A 14,517-nucleotide genomic window follows, 5' to 3' on the forward strand; every position below is an offset into this window, starting at 1 on the left:
AATAGAACATGGGAGTGCATCACATGCTTATACTCAATTCATCTTGAATAACCAACTCTCTCTGATTCCATACTTCCAGTTGGTCATCACCTTTCCCCCCACTCTTAGCCACTCTAATGGTGAGTACAGCAAGGCCAGTTGATTTGCATTCAGTGTTATGAATATGTACCACTTATGTAAAGAGGCTTTTAATCTGCATACTATGGAAACAGGAAGCTGTTTTGATTAATTGATGTGAGGCATGTGATCCTGTGTCTATAGCATTACACTCTATGCCACTGAATCTACAGAGTGAGGTATACTGAAGATCACTTATCCCAGATTAATTACTCTTAAATACATGTTCCCTGCACGTTTGTACAGCTAGTCAGGGTGGAAAAGAACACTAAAAGTATGGCTTTGTGACATTTTAGTCTGATTGCTCAGAATCCACTTGAGTTTTAGACCTGCCCATGGAATAAACTTTCTACGCTCCCAGAGTACTCTGTCAAGCCAATAAAATGTATGTGAAATATATACAAGAGTATGGTAGATTGTAGAATACATACTTCGGAAGCAGAAGGTTTCAGGTTCAATCCCTGACATTGGAGAGTTGGGAGGCACCATGAGGTTCATTTAGTCCACCTCTCCCCCTGCAATGCAGGAATCTTTCACCCAACGTAGGGCTTTAACCCACAACCCTGAGATTAAGAGTCTCATGCTCTACCAAGTGAGATAGTCAGAGTAGGAGGGCTGTCAGCCTTGCCATAAGTGCAACTATACCGACATACATGATATATGAACTGATTTGGCACTTCATTGCACAATAGTATTCCCATTCTAATGTCCTTCTGCTGCCTGTTGGATCTTCCTTCTGGAATCTTTCAGCTAGACCCTTGCAGTAAAAGCCTGTCAAAAAAGGGTGATATTTTCAGCCCCATTGTGTCCTCTGCGAAGGAGATGCTCACAGATGCTCTCTCACATGAGCGCAATATCACACAGGCGGGCTGGAAGTTCATGAATATTCAGTAGATTGGTTGTTCATGTGGGCTTTCTCTTTGTGGGCTTCATAATTGCCCGAGCCCACATGATTTGCTCATAAAAGTCAGTGACTGATGACCCTAACTAATGCTTTGCAGACTGCTGGCAGGTGTCGTCCTGAGATGAACTTCACCAATCATTGCTTCTCTATAGCGCCCATTTACTTCAGTGAGGCTCACACATGCTGGTCTTTTGGTCATTTTGGAGTTGGCCTTGATCTGCCCCAGTTGCACTTCCAGGATTTCTGAGAAGTTGCTACCTGTCAGTTGTTGTTGTTGTTGTCTCACCTATGACTGTGGGTGGAGCAGATGTTTTTAAAATGCAAAGTTATCTGCTTCGTGTGGCCACATCTGTACATCCATAGCACATGTTGTTAATGAAGCCATGGATTAGCAGGCAGTTTATTTCAGAATCCAAGAGTGGCTTGCTCTGCATGCTGCAATTTCAGCAGGTAAAGTTTCATACAGCTCCCTCGGGCCAATACTGGGGCCCTACTGCTGAAGCCCAACGTATAATTTGGCCGTTCCCTGCGGCAAGGTGTGGCAATTATTGCTTTCTAGTTTTTATATACCATTTTTCATTAAAAGCAAAAGACAAATAAATCACAAAGCAGCTTACAAGGCAATCCAAGAAAAAATTAAAAACACCATATAAAAACAATAAAACGTCAAAATAGGATTCCACTCAGTACCCTTCCACTCACTCAGCACCCACACAGATGAATTCAACCTATACATGCACATATTCACCCACGCTTAAAACACCCACCTACAAACAGTCTCCCTCACTCTCAACAATAGCCATTAGATGCTGTTAAAAGGCGGTTAGGCAAATTCAGGGACAGCAGTTATGAGTCATGATAACTAAACTTAACATGCATATTCATAAGCAATGAGCCTCTGAATACTAGCTGCTCTGAAGCAACAGCGGGAGCATAGGAAGTCCATTGAGCCATCTAGCTGGTGGAGAAGTGCACCCCTGGTTTCTCTACATAACCCATACCCCTTTTATTTATTGGCAGTATTTTATTGTTTTTCTGCTTGCAAAGGAGTTGGTACCTGAGGAGGAGTTTCCATTTGTAAACACACACTGCTCTCTAAAGTCAGTAAATTCAGTGAACATTCTTCTTCTTCTTTGAATTTACATACCGCCCTATACCTGGAATATGGATATGTGCATATGCCCTTTTAAACCTTGTTCACATCTGTAGTATTCCGACAGAACACTTGGCAATACTCAATGTTGTAAATTTGTTAATGTCATTGAGTTAAAAAAACAACAACCATCATTTAGTGATGGAGGATCTTCCCTCAAAGACTTTTGGTGGTAGTCCCACCCACCCGCAATTCCCTTTTGCCCATACCCGCAATTCCTTTTCACAATGGCCTGTCTGATGTCTGAGATCTCACACGGTGATTGTTCCCTGAGGAAAGCCAGCCAAGAAATAAAGCATATGGGGTTTAGGAAGGCTGTGCTGAGAGAATAGTGGGACTGCTTCACTGAGCACACTAGTCTCTTTCAAAGACAACAGAGTTCTCAGTAATTTGCAGAAAACATGTGTGGGCTGTCTGGATTGTCCTGGAATTGGAAAGGAGAATGGATACCATTTCAGCTATGAGGTTGTGGAATTCTTTCTTGAAGCCTAAAAGTATTTCACTCGGTTTGGAACTGTATACCTCTGTTCCACGTGGATTTGGGTGCTTGTTCAAATGCAGTCATTGAAAATGTCATTCTGACTTCTGAGGAGATACCTCAAGTACCTTGAGCTCACAGTAATAAATAGATTATTAGGACTCATTGGCAGAGTAGGCAATAGACCCAATTTAAGTTCTTCTAATTCCAAATGGACTTGATTTCAAACTATATTATATTAGTATTGCAGGGGTGTTTTTTTTTACTTTTGTTTGTGCTTACTATTTAATACCCTCGGTTAATCACCATCACCACCAAAGCAAAACAAAACTGGATGCTAGAGAAGGAATGAAGGAAGCAGGAATCAAAATGGGTCTTGGGTGTCAAGAGGCAAGGCTTCAGGAGGGTAAGGAGGGAGGGCTTTGGAGGACACCTCCCAGTGAGTTCATGAACAAAGAAGAGCTCAGCCCACACCCTCAGGAGCTGGCCTTGGGCCTGTTGAGGTAGCCATGCCTTTGTGTGTGGCTCCTTCCTCTCTGAGCCCCTGCATAGACTTTGTTGTAGAGTTGAAACGATACAACACTCTACTGAAATCTGCTGTGTTGAGATATTCTGATAATGAAATTAAGGGTTACTGATTTTTTTTGTTAAGATTTTTTATTAACAAAGCCAGATGGGCAGGGTATAAATAATTATTAATTAAGCCAGATGGGCGGGGTATGAATAATAAATTTATTTATTATTATTATTATTATTATTATTATTATTAATTCTTTCACTTTAAAATGCATATGAAACAGCACAATTTCAGCAACAGACAAAAATTAAAAGATGAAAAACAAAACTATAAAATAGGCGCATAGAATGAGTAGTTGCACATGAGTTAAAATAGCAAAACCCGAGTAAAGACTATTGATGCTATCAGCTCATCAAGTTTAGTTCCAGATTTGCCAGGCTTGTGACAAGGTCTGTCTTCAAAGCTTCGGTTCTGCTATATATGTCATAAAAGAAAGCCAAATCATATAAAAAGTGTCTGGAGGGTCTAGTCCTTGTCAAAATCTCAAATTATGTGTAATTTTATCCATTATAGATATATTCCAGCGTGAGTGGTACAAAGCTTCCAGTGTCAGACTGTGGGCTGTTTTTGAGTTGAAATTACTTTTAAGGGTTGCTGATTTGAGACTAAATTTGAGCTTGAATCTGTCCTGTCTTTACTATCTGCCACTACATTTTGAGCATATCTGAATGGAGCACTTGGGAAAGAGGAGGGTGGGTGGAGATGTGCTGAGAAGCATTTCCAATCCCATGTATGGGGAACCTTTGTCCTTCCAGATGCGCTCATCATCATGGTATGATGTTAGCTTACTGCAGTTCTAGCAAGACACCATTAATGTACCTGCTGGAACAAGTTCCTATGCAGTTTCTCATGGACCTGCACCCACACCTGCATGTTTGGGTGAAGGGACTAATTGGAAATGTTCTAGTGCAAATGTTCTTCATCACACTTTTCACATGTCACATGTTCGTCACATGTTCGGAAACCTGAGTTTCCATATAGGTAAAGGACCCCTGGATGGTTAAGTTCAGTCAAAGGTGACTATGGGGTGAGGCGCTCATCTCACTTCAGGCTGAGGGAGCCAGTGTTTGTCCACAGACAGCTTTCCGGGTCACGTGGCCAGCATGACTAAACCACTTCTGGCAGAACGGAACACTGTGATGGAAACCAGAGTGCATGGAAACACCATTTACCTTCCTGCCACAGCAGTACCTATTATTTATCTACTTGCACTAGTGTGCTTTCAAACTGCTAGGTTGGCAGGAGCTGGGACAGAGCAACAGGAGCTCACTCTGTTGCAGGGATTTGAACCGCTGACCTTCCGATCAGCAAGCCCAAGAGGCTCAGTGGTTTAGACCACAGTACCACCTGCGTCACTGGACAGCACTAAAATATTTTTCATAGAGCCTGACATATGCTCTTAAACTCTGTAGCATTAAAAAAGGTAGGATCAGGCCCCTCCTGATAGATAGCTTTCAGTTGACAATTTCCAGATTTTGCAATAAACTAAAGCCTCAATTTCCTGTGGTCTTAGCAAGTTCTTTGCTATTATGCTGTGCTATAAGCAAGTGCATAAGTATGTGTTCAAATAGTGATCTGCCCACACGTAGGGGACTGCCTTTGTTTAAAGGAACAGAAGTTGTGGCTGGGGGAGGCATTGAGATCACGTACATCACGATCCCAAGCCTGTTTATTCTGCTGTGAGCCCTGCTGATTTTAGCGTGAGGGAATCCCAGATACTGGTACACAGGCCCTCCAGTCTTGGCACTAATATTTTTAAGAAGTTATTCCTGGAAGATACACCAGTGGCTGGTGTAGATGTAACACTGCGAGATCAATTAAACGTCACTAGGCAATGAGGGGCGTTTTTCGGAGTCTTCGCCCACCCTTCTCCCTGCTTCTTTGTCCCCCACCTCCCCAGTTATTGATATCCAGTCTTTCCTACAGGGCAGATGGCCCTGTAGGAAGAAAGAAGGGAGAGTCTAGCTGGAAGAGGCTCTGAGGCAGTCTTCCCTTGCCTACTTTACTCTCCTGGAATCCTTCCCACAGGGTAGCTGGTGACAGATGGCTGCCACAGAGAAAATGTTGGCATACATAGAAAACTAACCATTGTTGCCTTCAAAATTTAGAGAGCAGTGTCTGCACTGGGTAATAGGTATGTGTTGGCGGGGGGGTGGGCGGATGCAAAAGTTCAGGGGCTGCTGGTTGCTCAACCACAGCTAGGCAATAGGGTATCATTATGTCTGTACTGAATGAGCCAATGGAATGACTCTGTTCCAGCCATTCAAGGTTTTGACAAAGCTACAGTGCTAGGTATTTGTTTGAAAGAATTTCATAGCACATCCAGCTATGAAGCTAGGTGAAAGGCTGATTCATGTGACAATTTTTGTCATCGCTTTCTATCGTCACCTGGTTCTGAAGGTCATCAGGGAACCCTCTGTGCTGAACAAACACCTAAGTGTGAGTTAACATGATTGTGTAAATATCCTCAGATGTTATATGACCATAAATCAGTTACTCCTCCATGTACACATGGTCTCTGTCACACATCTTTTCTTTTTAAGATTCATTTTTGTGATGCTACTTCCCCACATGTGGCAGATGGTAGGTTTTTGTCTTACATGCTGTTCTTCTGATAAATAATATCAGAAGCCTAGTTACAGCTAAGCTTAGAATTGATCAAAACTGGAAGATGGACATGTCAGTATTTAAAAGACAATAGTTCAAACTATTTTGGTCCTGTTTAGATCAGGATAAGCCAAAATCAGGCTAACTTGGTGGAATGTTTGTTAACCTGGCCATTTTTTCTTAGTTACACTGGACCTTCAAACAAGGTTCAGTGTTAAACATAAGATGATCAATTTGTATCAGACTAGCTTTGTTATTAATAAATGTGACTCTTACACAGAACAACTGGAGGGATGGAAGCGGTGTGGGATTATTACTTTTTTCCTTCTTGTTGTCGTTCGGGGGGCGGAAGGAATATAAAAAACACTAAAATGAAGAGCATGATATCAAAAGCCATCCTCCGTGGATTTTGCTGAATATTTTACTCAAAGGAGAAAATCCTAAATGCTTCAAACACATGCACGTTCTACCTGATCCATATTCATAGGCCTTCCCTTGCTGTGACTGATTTATTCCCCTTTGTGCCCCCAGGGTGTTCATAGTCTATAGTAAAGGCAGCCTGAGTAGAAACCAAGTCTATCTTTACTTACAATCAGGAGGAGAAAGAGCAGTCAGGATATTAAGGGAAGAAACAAACTGATTTGTGAAGGAATATTTCATTATACGTCACATATGTCACAATGTTTGGTCATACGCCACACATATTTGATCATATGTCACACACCTTGGATTCCCAGGTATCATTTCACTACAAAGTAATGTTACCAGAAAAGTACAGCTGTTAGGAGATGGTCTGTGTGGAAGCAGCTGCCTGCTTGTGAGTAAAATGATGCTATAGAATGTGTTCTTTGGTGGCTGCATATTGTTTCAGTGGCCCTATGAATTTAGCTGCCATTGCTTTCGTTATTCATTCAAGAGCACAGTTGTTTGGGGGCTGCCAGATGTCCCTATTATGATATCCCCAAGAGCCAGTGAATAAAGGGTCAGACTGGAACTTGGGTTCAGATCCTCACTCAGCCATGACACAAAGTGGGTGGCCTTCACCCAGCCACAATCTCTCAACCTATAATCTACATCACAGGATTGTTGTGGTGAGCAGGGGGGAAATAGGATGACATTCAAGTACACTGTCTTGAGCTGCTTGGAGGTAGGGCAGGATAAAATGTGTGTTTGGGTGTTAGATTAGCCAGCTTTGTGGTTTTCGCTGATCCTATTGTTTCAGTGTTTTCTAAGTGTTAATTGTTGTGGATTCTGTGATTTTATGCATCCTGTATTTCATACCCAACCCTGGATTCCACTTAGATGAAAAATAGGCTATAAACAGTATATATCGTGTGCATGTTGTTTGTGTGTTCGGTTATGTGCATGCCCCATAACCTTTTATCACATCTCCACTGACCATGACCCTTAGTTTCAAACAGTTCAACTCACTAGTTTCATGCCTGGAGGGGGCTCCAATTTCTAGGAAGGGATAGTGTTCTGGAGCCTATGTACACCCATCATTCTAGATCCAGAGAGGCTGAATGCCCCCTGCAGAGGACCCTCCCCTACCCTTCTTGGATTTATTATGGAGTGACTGCACCCTCCTTACACCACATCCCAAAGTGATTTTGAGATTATATGAGCTTGGAGAAATGTTTTTTCCCCCCCTCCCAAAAAAAAATCCCTTGTGCATAAGAAAGTGTCTTGTCTTTTCCTCTTCAGATTTCAGTCTGGGCATTGTTGGGCCAGTCCCACAGATCCTTCCATGGGGCACTAGGCTGTTTGCAAGCAACGGGTTCGGTTGGGTTAATTGAATGTATGTATTACTTAAAAATCTTAAAGCAATTTGCAACAAGAATAAATACAATAAAAACATTTTAAAAATTGTCCAGTAGCACCTTAGAGACCAACTAAGTTTGTTCTGGGTATAAGCTTTCATGTGTATATCGGAAGAAGTGTGCATGCACACAAAAGCTTATACCCAGAACAAACTTAGTTGGTCTCTAAGGTGCTACTGGACAATGTTTTAATTTATTTCAACTGCGTCAGACCAACACAGTTACTTACGTGAATCTACAATAAAAACGCATAAGTGTAATGAAAGCATAATCAAAATTATAAAAATCCAGCCATTGTTGCTGGCTGCCCAGCTCCCTGCCACACACGCGCGCACACACACACACGCGCACACACACACACACACACAAACCCTTTGCCACTGAATGAATGAAATGGTAGGTGCCAGGTAGGACTTTCAGAGGAAAGTATTCTGTTTCCTAGGCTAAAAAGAAAAGGCTTGTTCTTTCTGCACACAACCATATCTCCATATGCTCAGCTAGTTGGCTTTGGGTTCATGGGACAGCAGAATGGGGTGGTCATTTGAGAAATACTGCCACGGCTTCATCAATCTCCTTATTCTGAGCATTTCGATCTGACAGCCCTAGCTTTGATTGTTAGCAGAATTCAGAAATTGAGGGCCTACTGCATGCATTTGGCCAACTTCTTGCAAGAGATTTGCTTGGCCTTTGAAAGCTGTGTGAGTTGCGCTGCCCTTTTTCTCTCTGCACCCCCCCCTGCACCCCCCCAAAGCCCTCTGCTATGTACCTCTGTTCTGCAAACAATGGCACTACAAATTGCTTTGACAGTGTCAGCAAAGCTGGCGGGATGGAGTGGGCTTTTCTGCTTGGCCGTAATTCCAGAAGCCGTGCTGTGCGGCAGAGAGACCGCTGCAAACCTTTACAAGCAGAGGCAGTGGCTTGCGTGCCGGGGAAGCTAATCGCGGCGGAGGCGGAGGCGTTCAGGACCCCGCACAGGTGTTGAGGAGCAGCAGTTCATTAAGGGAGGCAGGAAGAGGGCTCTCTCTCTCTCTCTCTGCTCTGTCCAGGCTATTGTTAAGAGCTCCTGACAGCCGAGAGCAGCCCCTCTGCTTGTCACAATAGCTGCTCCCGCTGAGCAAGGCTCATTAAATATTCAGTCCCAGCCTCAAGCAGCTCATTAAGGCAGCAATGAGCAGTGACGTGGCTGCTGGAAAGCCCTGCCTTGCTTAGCATCACCATGCACAGGCTCATTGGACCTCTGGATGCTCTCCTCCTCAGTGCCTTCTCTGTGATGACCAGCTTGTGCTCCCTGCTTTGCATTAAGTACAGGTAAAAAGAGCAGCAATTGCAGTGTGTTCAGGGAAGCAGATTCAAGTCTTTAAATCTGGCTGGCGGGAACATCGGTGGGCTGCATCTGAGTTGCCCTCTGGCCTTTTCAGCGTTCCTTTCAGCGGAGGGGTAGGGGAGGGTCGCAGAGGGAGGAAGCCGAGTTGACATCTACCACAGGCTTTTCCTTAGCAGCATGTGTTCTTCTCGTTGTTTTGCAAAAGCCTGCAAAGGGGATTTGAACAGCCAGCACAGAGTTGAATGAGGCAAACTTTTTTTCCTGTCGAGATTGCAACTTCCCTAAGGAAGTAGTGTGACCGTTGTGTGTGTTCTGCTCTAGGTGCTGCCCATTAAGTGGCAAGGTTCTACGTGTTTCCAACACTAGTGTGGTTATGATTGTTTTAGTTTTCTTTTAAGGAGGGCTGTTATTGAGCCACAATAAGTGACACCCAAAAGTTTCCTTTTTAAGTGAATGCATGCACTCTCAGCTGCTAAACTTCCTAGACTGTTTGTTTAATAAGAGGTAAGAAACGGGAGGCTCCTAAACGAAATGATGGTTTATGGTGACTGGTAGCAGCACATTTTAGCGTTCACTTGAGAGTCACTGGCATGACAAAATCAGAAATAAAACTTTGTGTGTGTTTGTCCATGTGTGTGATGCAAATGCTTATCATGGACAGAAATGTCAGAGAGCCCTGAGAGTGCTGATGATGTTTCTCTTCCATTCACAGAAAATGTTTTCAGACAGCTCATTTCTATGTGGAAGACAGCAGTTCGCCTCGAGTGGTGCCAAACGAAACCATTCCCGTTATTCCCATCCCAGGTAAGGAAGGTCTGACATCATGACTTAACTCATTCATACTTTGGGCTCCTTACAAATCACAGTTTGCACTGTATGTTCTGTATCAGTCAGTCCGCTTCCCACATTGGCTGACTTCTTTATACATTTGGAGCATCCCGCAGTGTGTAGTAATATTTCTGTAAATCTTCATTAAAATGAGGGGGGAACACAGAGTTTGGATTAGTGCTTTCTTATCTGGATAAGGCACAAAGCACTGATGGTATCATAGTGGGGAGTCCCCATGTGTCTTCTACTTTTCTGGCTCTGCCCTTTTGCCATTAATCACTTACTCCATCCTTCTTGTTCACTGAAGTTCGTAGTCTGCACCTTCTCTGGCCTCCAGCTGTGCAGGACAGTCTTATGAATGTCTACACAGAAATCCTGACATTCACTGAGACTTACTCCCAGGTAATGTTGGATTGCAGTGCAAGTGGCACTCCAGTTGCCAGGTCTGCGTAATGAAGACTTTTGCTTGCCAGGCTGCCTGTGACCTTTCGAGGGCAGGGGGAGATCCCACCTACGCAGTACTGCTTTATAGGAAAACTCTCATTTAAATGTAAGTGGCCAAATAAGATGCATAGGTTTTGCTTGAGGCAAAGTTGTATCAGTTTAGTCCTAAATACAATCCTAAATACACTTACTGGAAACTAAGCAGTGGGATTTACTTCTCAGTAAAGAGAAGATTGCTGTTAGAGTAGCTGCAGACTTGGTCCTAATGCTTATTTACTGGTTAATTAAAAATATCAACGCACATGCCTACTATTTTACAATCTGTCAAGTGCCTTGAAGTAATTATATATGGAATGGTTCTCAGCAGAAATTTGTGAGCCAAAGCCGGACAGATGTGAAGATTTGCATATTGTCTGTTGTACACAGCTCTTTATGCCTTGAAACACAGGTAGCTATTTTGGTGCTGTCCAGATGTTGTGAACTACAACTCCCATCCTTCCCAGCCAGTAGGATCAATAGTCAGGGATGATGGGGTTTGTAGTCCAGCAACAACTGGAGGGCCAAAGTTTCCCTACTCTTGCCTTATAGCAATGAAAACTCAAAGCTTTTTTCAAAGGCATGTTGGAATTGTCACAGTTTTTCCTGAGGTAGTGGGTTGGCTGCTGGTTGGCCACTGGTTTGAGCGTTACAGTTATCTTTCAGTTATTGGGAACATAGGAAATTGGAATCCCAAAAAAGGCGGTGGACTCTCCTTCTTTGGAGGTTTTTAGGCAGAGGGTAGAGAGCCATCTGCCATGGATGTTTTAGTTGAGATTCCCCTATTGCAGGGGGTTGGACTAGATGACCCTTGGGTTCCTTCCAACTCTACAATTCTGTGATTCTATGATTCAGATGCTCTCCCACTGAGAATTGTGCACTGCACTTATCCCCCCCCCTTCCAGATATTTTGAAAGCCATGTAACAAATAACTGTTTTAGACTGAGATTCTTTGCAAGGCATACATATAAGTTAAATATTGCTAGCCAACAATATTGTGTACAATATAGATAAGATAACATTGGAGTTCTTTGTATGGCCTTGAGGCTTTTGTCGGAAGTGTGATTACCTTGTCTGACAAACCTCTGATGCTCATGTGGTGATTTTTTTTTTTATGGGATCTCCTGAGCAAACATGCAAATACATAGGAAATTCACTTGGAATGCTTTCTATGTCACTTTTCCAAGGTTTGATCCCATTAGCTGAATTCCAAATTGGGTTTGGATCTGCTTTATGGGATTGTCTTCAGAAAGGGGCTGTGGATAACCCATTCTGACAGAGCTTTTGTTCACATACTCTTATCCAATTAGCAGCAAATCATGTCAGAAATGTGTACAACTCTGCATGCTGTGATGATTTTCCCCTATTACCAGTGTGCACAATGCTACAAACCAGAAGTCCTTCATATAACCAAAGCTTTGCCATTAAAATCCTCCTTAAGGTTTGTCTAAAAGCTTTAAAAAAAATAAAAAAATCTCCCCATCTTCTTGTCACGTGTAAGCAAAATTATATTATTTGACCATATAGAATGCCTCACCCCCCAAATGCTACTAATTCCATTAGTTCTGTGTTATTTCACCACACCATCGCAGGAGGTGCAAAGTATTCAGGAGAATAGTTACGAAGCTTAAGTGGGAGTTGTAACATAAAGAATTTCAGAGCTGAGCAGGAGAAAAGTTCTAGTCTATTATTTTACCTCACTTGGTTTTTCTTTACTACAAATACATGTTGTTGGTTTTAATCAGATTAAAAACAACAACAACCAAGCCCCCACCTTTTGTCTTAAACAATAGAAGAAAACCTCTTTTGGTTGAACATGTATACAGTGGTACCTCAGGTTACATACACTTCAGGTTACAGACTCCGCTAACCCAGAAATAGTGCTTCAGGTTAAGAACTTTGCTTCAGGATAAGAACAGAAATCGTGCTCCGGTGGCATGGCAGCAGCAGGAGGCCCCATTAGCTAAGTGGTGCTTCAGGTTAAGAACAGTTTCAGGTTAAGTACGGACCTCCAGAACAAATTAAGTACTTAACCAGAGGTACCACTGTATCAGGGTCGCCCTCTAGATGTTGTTGGCCTCCAGCTCTCACAGCATGGCCAATGGTTAGGGATGGTGGGAGGTGCAGTCTAGCAACATTTGGAGATAGACATGTTCCTGATCTCTGGTGTAGATCATTTATTAGTCTGTCTAAAAGGTGGAGGCAAAAGCTCCTTCTATTGGAGCTTCACTCTAATATAATTTCTTAATACACTTTTAATACTAAGTTGTCTGAAGGACAAGAAACTTTGGGGGGATCTAGGAGAGGGGGACCCCAAATATATTCAGTGGTCACATAATGCCGCTTGACTGTTGTGAGCAAAATGGGAAACGGGTGGGAGGGGAAAGGGACTGGAGGGGTCCCACTTATACATCAATAGCTGTTTTATTCTTGCAGACAAAGAGGAGGCATCCATATCATTACAACCTTCCAACTAATGTATGTAGTTGAAACCAAGCCCAATTTTAGTTTGATTAATCAAAAGAATGTGCGAAATAGCTAAAATGTTCAAATGGTCTCCCCCAGATCTTCAAGCATTGGTCTGCAGAAGTGGGGGTTTGAGATCCAGGATAAAGTTTTCACCTTTTCTATTAAAAAAAATGTGGAGGGTTATAGTGGCTCTTGATTTGAATGAATATTCTTAGTGTGTTTTCACACTAGAGGGAAGATTTTTGATTTTCTAAAAAGTGGGAGTGTGCCCATAAGTCCAAAAAGAACATGAGAAAATGGTTGCTTTTCATCAATACCACTGAAATGTTCCAGGAGTACCAAACCGGAACTTAGAATAAAATAATAGACAGTGGAATAGTAGTTTAACTTACGTAAATACTTTTAGATATTATTAAAATACTGTTTTTCCTCTGAAGGTAGAAAGCCATATTACAAATGTAACATAAAAACAAGGATGAAATTTTCTGCGTTATTCTGTGTAATAGGAAATATTATGCCTCTTTTTTAGTGGTGATAAGTCTAACTATGACCAAGGTCTAACTATGGAAGTAAGAGCACCTTTTTGCATGCATTCTGAAGCAGCAACCTTTGTGGAACTTTTGCAGTTTCTTGTACATAGCTGTTGAGTTTTATGCATATGATACCATGACAATACTGTGCCTTAATGCTGGGAACTCAAAAGCTCCATTCAAGCATTCAGGGCCTGTGGGCACAATGTGTGAAGGGCCCAGGTGGGCTAGCAAGGCATGTACCAGCTGCATAACCCCAGCCAATGCCCAGTTGTCATCAGTCTGAAGAGGGCTCTTTTTGAGCTCATAAGACAGGTGTCGCCAGTGAGATGTCCCATAGATGTTGTTGAACTATAACTCCCTGACCATTGGCCATACTGGCTGGGGACTTGATAGTCCAGCAACATCTAGAAGGTACCACATTGACTACCCCTTGCATTGAGCATCCTCCATGGGGATGGGGAACCCTGAGTGAACAAGGTGTAACAAGCTTCACTTCCTTTTCCTGTAAACCCTATACAAATAGAAGCAGATTGTGAGTCTGCTGGCAAGTCACCTGGGGTCATGGCCGACACATATGATGTCATCAAGGTGGGACAGCTCTAGCCCCTCGTGTTCCTGCTGGTCCCATCATGCATTCGGTACCCATAGAAACCAGATGCCTGAGTAGAACTAAAGGTGTGCATAAATGTAGAAATAATTCTAAAAGTGGGGGGAACCCGTTCTTAGTCTGTTTGAATGGGTCCAATTAACCTCATCCTGATGCCCTTTCCTCGCTTCCTCACCACACCAGAAAAGGCTTCAAATTCCATTCCCCAGAGCAATCTGCTAAGTGCTGTTTCACACCTTCCTGTCAGTTATAACTCCTTATACAGCCGTTTTTGCTGAAAAGCCTTTAAAGGTTAAATGGAAAATTCTTCCTTTTGATTCACTCATATGGTTGATAAAATGATACCTCTTCTAAACTTTTTCTTCCCCTTTAGAAATAGCCAGGGAGCATGAGAAAATCTCCCAAGCTGTATTGATTCTGGAAGTAAAGTATAAATGACATTTTAACAAACGCCAGTTCCTTAAAGTAATCTTTATTTGCTAGCGATACCCCAGGCAGTAGTTATAAATGGATAGTTAAATATGTCCCTGTGGATCTGCACATCTATTTAACCGGGCTGGGTGGACCAATTTTCATTCTCAGTTTCAGTCATATGGTCACAATGGAAGCAGTTTTGACCA

The 14,517-nt window shown here is 42.6% G+C and overlaps 1 protein-coding gene and 1 long non-coding RNA gene across 6 annotated transcripts in view; one reads left to right on the forward strand and one right to left on the reverse strand.

The window, feature by feature from the left end:
* The window catches only part of PTPRG (protein tyrosine phosphatase receptor type G), a 518,906-nt gene that overhangs the window by 456,254 nt on the left and 48,135 nt on the right, over window positions 1-14,517 (forward strand). For all 5 annotated transcript variants that reach the window (XM_083424609.1, XM_083424610.1, XM_083424611.1 and 2 more), the window contains exon 14: window positions 9,693-9,784. In XM_083424609.1, coding sequence (XP_083280735.1) covers window positions 9,693-9,784 — 92 coding nt within the window. The remainder of the gene's footprint in view (window positions 1-9,692; window positions 9,785-14,517) is intronic.
* The window catches only part of LOC310671155, a 54,441-nt gene that overhangs the window by 16,747 nt on the left and 23,177 nt on the right, over window positions 1-14,517 (reverse strand). The window lies entirely within an intron of this gene.

This window comes from Podarcis tiliguerta (genome assembly GCF_965153285.1).
Source record: "Podarcis tiliguerta genome assembly, chromosome: 2".
NCBI classification, from domain to species: Eukaryota; Metazoa; Chordata; class Lepidosauria; order Squamata; family Lacertidae; genus Podarcis; species Podarcis tiliguerta.